Consider the following 6,000-nt stretch of genomic DNA (forward strand, 5'->3'; position numbering starts at 1 on the left):
ACATCATAAATATTGTGACATTTAATACAGTGTGAATTTTCATGTATGTGCGTTATTGAAAATAATAAAACATTTATTACCATTTATATCTGGTATTTGAATGTAACAATAAATGCAACAATATAAAATCTATAAATATAATTATGTTAGTAAAATGTGTGATTGGTCATTGACAAAACAGATTTTGTAAATTCAGGTATAACCAGATGCACTGTTAAAAAGGGTACTAATTTGTACCTTTGCTTGTCACTGGGTCTGTACCCTCAAGGGTCTGCCAGTTGTACCCTATAGCTGTAGGAAAATGTATATTTTAAGGTACAGAAATGGATTCTGAGGAACATCCCTAATGTACAAACAATATTAATGTACCCTCAATGGTACAAAAATGTTCATCATAGTCCATTTATGTACCTTACAAGCAGGGGCGGATTAACGCACAGGCTAGATATGGCTTAAGCCTAGGGGCCCCACGTGTGCCAGCCTGCAAGGGGGCCCCCATTGGCGCGGAGCGGGGCTGGGTTGGGGGGCCCACAGACTACTGTAGCCTAGGGGCCTCCGTACACCTTAATCCGCCCCTGCTTACAAGATACATTTACCTACAGCTAGGGTAAAACTGGCAGACCCTTGAGGGTACAGCCCCAGTGACAAGCAAAGGTACAAACTGGTACCTTTTTCTGACAGTGTGGCAGGACAGAGGCATACCTGTATAACACTGAGAAGATTCCACTCCCTTAGCTAGAACATGCTGTTCTCGTACAATTTAGCATCAGCACTTCTTATGAGTGTGTGTCATGCTAATTAACAGGGATTTTGTCAGCAGGGGCGTCGGAAGAGCATGGATACCACAGCAGATTTAGGGGCCCCCAAAATACAAAATATAATTTCAGCAAAATGTGACATTTTGGCGGGAGCTCCAGAACTTCTAGCTACGCCTCTGATTGTCAGGGCTATTAATTGTTGGTAACATCAACTTTACTACCATTTAAATGTACGAATGTCGCCATTGAAGTCTACAGATGTTATGTTAACTTGGAAAACACTTTAGACCGTCAGTAGGTGCAGGTTCTTGGTATGAACACTGCAGGACAATCACTTTGGTTTGTCACAGATTTTTACCTTTCTCTTTGGTATTTTGAGGATGTGAACACTTTCCATGCTTAATTTCATTTAAGCCTTTACTAACCAAGCATGTCAGTTTAAATGTGTGGATCTCACCACTCCAAGATAGGGGTTCAATTTCTTATGGTTCACATATTTATTCCTGGTGTGAGAAAACGTAGTTTATCCAGGGGTGGCACTTAAGAATTTTTCCTACTAGCCGATTGCACAGACTATTTCAGTGAGAAATGTAATCTGGCATGCAATTTTTATTTTATTTTTTACTAGCCAGGAGGCTCTTATTCAGTTTTTTATACTCACTCTTTGCTAAATTACTTGCCTCAGGCAAGTGGGCAAGCTTAATTGCCAGTCCCAAGTGTAACATGTGAGGTCAAGTCATCTGATAATATGACAAAGCAGATTTGACCAAAGAAATTATCCTACCCACATTCTCCTCTATATCATGGTGATAAGTACGGGTCTAAAAGTTAGACATGTTTCCAATTTATTCAGAGGCTGCGGCTCTATGAGTCAGATGCTAGAAAATAGAAGAGATATCACCATTTTGCTCATAAGTGACAGACACTGACCACAGGGAAAAAAACTTTATTAATTTGCTTATTTAATGTATATCAACATTTACAGACTAAATATATACATCAGGCGACATTCTCATATGTCCCAAAATATAAAATTCCAAGTACCACTTGCGATACAAAACTAATATTCTCTTTTTTAAATACATTACATTCACATATCTCTCTCGACTTTAGACTTCAGAAATGATAGAAATACACTGAAACATCAGTTACAGGTTTATCAGCTTTAACAAGTGAAGGCAACAGCAAGATCAAAATACAGGCTTTCCGCCAACCGAAAAGTAAATCTGAAAACGATGTATATTAGATTAGCGTAGTACTATGTACATAATCTGTTGGCATACACTGAATGACTGGTCAACTCTCCCATCCCTGGCCAAAGGTGTAATATAGACTTTGCAGGTCATGTATCAAAAATAGATATGTGATACAAACAAAACAAGAAGCAACTAAACTACTGTTCATTCTGGAAGAACGCTGCCAGCCCGCGGAAAGGTAATGCTATCCAGTCGCTGGGCTAAGACGCAGCTAGATTTGGAGAAAGCAGGGCGGACGGGTGAGGTGGGAGCCAGACCACTTTGTACTTTTCGTTGTTCTAACACTGGATCTTTGAATCTAGGTCACGGCTGAAGTTTTGAGCAGCTTCCTTAATTTGGTGAAAACCGTTTGGCAGGATGGAAACGCTTTCTGATTCAGAAGGGGGGGGGGGGGGGCACCTTCAGAAGCAGCATCTGCAGGGTTCATCACATTTACATTCAGCTGAAGTATGACCATCACATTCATGACTTTGCATTGACATTTAACACATGTATAGGAACCCCCCCACACTCTCATTCTTGTCCTTATGTTGACCACCTTCTTAGTGTCTCTTGGGGCTACAGAAAATCTACTACTAGACATCCACAAAGGAAGACCCTCTCGAGTGCTGGCTCCCAGGAAGGTGGGCCAGGCCACTCAGTCTCTGGTGTGGCGAAGGGTGAGCAGGGCTGCCGTTGAGTAGAGGCATTTTCTACATTTTTTTTCCTTCCCCAAATCGCTACTTCCTTCCTTTGTTCCTGCGGTTCACCCCATGGGCCATCCCTCTACTCAATGGCGGCGACATTCAGCCGGTCCATCTCAGTCTTTGGTTTCCAGGTTCAATGGCGGCACGTGCTTCAACGCGTGAAACAGCGCTGGCGAGTCCATAGGGGTCTGGGGGGACAGCCCCAGCGGCGAGTGGTGCTTGTCTGGGGACATAGGCATGCCACCACCATTGACTCCTGGGTACAAGACCGGCATGCCTCCTGGGTACCAGCATTTCTCCAGCATGGGCAGGTAGGCGGCCGCCGTGGGTGGGAGGAGGTAGAAGGGCATGCAGAGTCGAGGCTGAGGGGGGGAGAAGCCCAGGAAGCCGCCATGGTCGGCCATCGCCTCTCCGCTTGGAAGGGCCTCGTCCTCCGAAGACTCCCTCCTCTGCCGCTTGAGCTGAGGCTCCTCGCTCTCCAGTTTGATGCCAGCCGCTGCCCGGTCAGCCAGCGGGTACTTCAGCTCACTGTCCTTGGCGTACGCCGCCTTAGAGTCCCGTTTGTCCGGCTCGCCCCCATAGCCGCTGTCCGTGTCCGTGTCGCTCCCACTCTGCTCGCCATGGGGATAAGTCCTCTGGATAACGGGCACGCAGTTCCTGCCGTGTCCCTCGGAGCCCTTGGCTTGCGGCCCGCCCACCTTGGCCCTGTGCTCCTGCGCCTTTCGCTCGGGCTCCTCCGCATGGGGGCTCTGCAGCAGCTCGGAGGCCACCTTGTGCAGGTGGCCAATCATGTGCGAGGGGGTCACGTCGCCGCCCTCCCCCTGCTTGGCCAGGTACTGCAGCACTTCCCTGGCACACATGTGGAACCCAGACCTGAACATCTCCTCGCTGTTGTCTGGTGGTGGTGGAGATGGCTCACCTGTGCCAAGGAAACAAATAACAACTTAAACCAAAATACTCCAAGATTCCTCTCTCCCTAACTGGCTAATGCCAGGGCTTCACCCATTCCCTTGTTTAATTAAATCCATAAATCCAATACATCCCATCCCTGGCTATATTGAGCCAAAGCTCAAGGAGGATCTTGGAATGAAAAAGAAAAGTACTCAATCTGTTCTTCTGCAACTGAGCAGGTGAACCACCTTTGGTGACATTTGCATTTCGGAGAACCCAGAACTGCAGGATCTGACGGGGAACTCCCTGGTTCTACTGTATCGTCCGCATTTCCAGAATGAAGCATTTAACTCACCGATTTGCGTGCCATTCTGCAGCGCGATGATTTTCTGCTGCTGCTGCTCCAGGAGACTGGTGAGGGCTTTCACATGCTTCAGCGTGAGCTCCAAGACCACCGCCTTCTCCAAGTGGCCCAGCGTCTGAGAGAGAATGACCTCTGGTAAACATGTAGAGCCTCTTACATGGCAGGTACTTAGAACAGGCAGCCACAGTGGCACAAATACCCAGAATCAGTTCTGTGATCTACAGTGTATGCAAAGCCCAATTCTAAGTATTATAAAATTCATAAATGTAGATTTTACCATAGCAAAAAAAAAAAAAAAAAATGGGAAAAAAATCCATATGGTTCACCATCAAGTGTCAATTTTACATACTGATAAATATATTAAATCGGTAGCATCGTGTTTTAGAAATTTATTTTCAACTAACAAAAGTATTAATTCAGATTGAGAAAAATACAAGTATCAATTGGCCGCCAGGTGGCGCTTCAGTTCATTTCCTTTGCCGGACTGGCCCGACTTCGTTCCAATTTCAAACTTACTGTAAGTTTAAGATGCTCCGGCAGTAAATCCTTCAGCTGAGCGATACACTCATTTATTCGGTCTCGCCTTTTCTTCTCAATTAACCGATGTGGTAGTTTGTACGTTCCCTACACACACATAAAAAATACATATAACAGTTTTAACTTTATTATCCACTCGCTTTGCATGAAACCTGAGAAACCGTGAAATTTGCACGCTAAGTCAATTTATGCATTTCGTAAATTAAACTAAGACATAAAAGCATAAAATAAAAAGGTAATTTCCTCACCTTGCTGTCTTCCCCGCGTTTGACTCCCCTCCTGGGTTTATATACGTACATGGGGAAATCCAATCTAAAAGGCACGGGACATGCCCGTCAGCAGACAGCACACGTACACATCTCCGCTCCGGGAAAAAGCTCCGGTGACAGTACAAAAGCAGCAAATCCACGGCAGATTTTCACTTACCCTTGCATGTCACTCATTTCCAGCGGCGGGTGTTTTGCCACACATGGAGGCGGCTGTGCGCTTGTAATCCTTTCCATCTCGCTTACTTTTTAAAAGCGAAATCAGAATAAAGCTAGACAGCCGACTTCACTGCGTATTTAAGCTTATCAGCATGGAACCGTGAGAAATATGATATTCTTGTCCTAAACTGTCGATATTTCAGATAACACCGCAAATGCGTCGATATTTGATTAAATGATCTCCTGCGCTCTTTACTTTTTTTGCTGAAAAATGAATGCAGCTGATGGTGATGGTGGTGGCGGTGATGTTGTCAATTTGCTAACCGAGCGTAGTCGGCGGTAGTTTTGAAGCTGCAGCCTTCGTTAAATGCACGAGTGTGGGAGGACGACGCTACGTATTAAATAAAGCCTGTGACTGTAGACACGTCCCTGGCTCAGGAACTGGCCTGCCTTCGTCACATGAGCCTCACGTGTTGGACAGCGCTTTGAACCGGGGGAGGGGGGTGTGCAGCTCGAGGAGGAGCCGCAGGAGGAGGACCTGCCCCTCTCCGGCTTCGATCTGATGCCGCTTCGGTCCCCCATACTCCGTGCACCGCCGTGCCACAAAACGCAGTCTAAACTGAGGCAAACTTTTTTTTTCGTCCAACCCGAATATTGATATTTATATATACGCGCAAAATAATGTGCATTTGTAAAAGTGGATTGCTTACTACATTTAATGTAAGCTATTTCTACATTTTTAATTAATAAATTGGTTCTTCATTTAAGTTAAACAATATTATTCCCAAAGTAGATATAATTGAAATAGAAGGTTTAACAATATTGATACAGGTTTATAAACATAATGCCAGGGTAAGTTAATGCCTATCTGCCTTTTTAAATTTCCAGATAATTTATCACTATACTGTAAATTTATACGTAATAGCCCGCTGTCTGAACCACCTTTAGTTATCCGCTGTTAATCGGTTGACAAAACCGTTACATTCACGAAGAACAGTATTAAGCATTTAATTATTACCGTGTGATGCTGATTGTAGTAATGCATAAACCACTGGAGAAGTGGACAAGTAATTAAACAACTTC

General features: G+C 44.7%; 1 protein-coding gene across 1 annotated transcript; it reads right to left on the reverse strand.

Moving 5' to 3' along the window:
* Window positions 1-1,688: 1,688 nt before the first annotated feature.
* bhlhe40 (basic helix-loop-helix family, member e40) lies at window positions 1,689-5,643 on the reverse strand. Its single transcript, XM_023804230.2, has 5 exons — window positions 4,919-5,643; window positions 4,741-4,804; window positions 4,472-4,579; window positions 3,947-4,070; window positions 1,689-3,619 (listed from the first exon to the last, which is right to left on the reverse strand). The coding sequence occupies exons 1-5, from the start codon at window positions 4,993-4,995 to the stop codon at window positions 2,814-2,816; spliced, it is 1,179 nt and encodes a 392-aa protein (XP_023659998.1). The 5' UTR covers window positions 4,996-5,643; the 3' UTR covers window positions 1,689-2,813.
* Window positions 5,644-6,000: the final 357 nt, after the last annotated feature.

This window comes from Paramormyrops kingsleyae, chromosome 8 (genome assembly GCF_048594095.1).
Source record: "Paramormyrops kingsleyae isolate MSU_618 chromosome 8, PKINGS_0.4, whole genome shotgun sequence".
Classification (NCBI taxonomy): Eukaryota; Metazoa; Chordata; class Actinopteri; order Osteoglossiformes; family Mormyridae; genus Paramormyrops; species Paramormyrops kingsleyae.

Coding starts and splice junctions, on each gene's coding strand:
- bhlhe40 (XM_023804230.2), bottom strand. CDS start 4,995: ATGGAAAGGATTACAAGCGCACAGCCGCCTCCATGTGTGGCAAAACAC. Junction 4,805..4,918: donor GAAATGAGTGACATGCAAGG/GTAAGTGAAAAT, acceptor CGTGCCTTTTAG/ATTGGATTTCCCCATGTACG. Junction 4,071..4,471: donor CGGAGCATCTTAAACTTACA/GTAAGTTTGAAA, acceptor ATTCTCTCTCAG/ACGCTGGGCCACTTGGAGAA.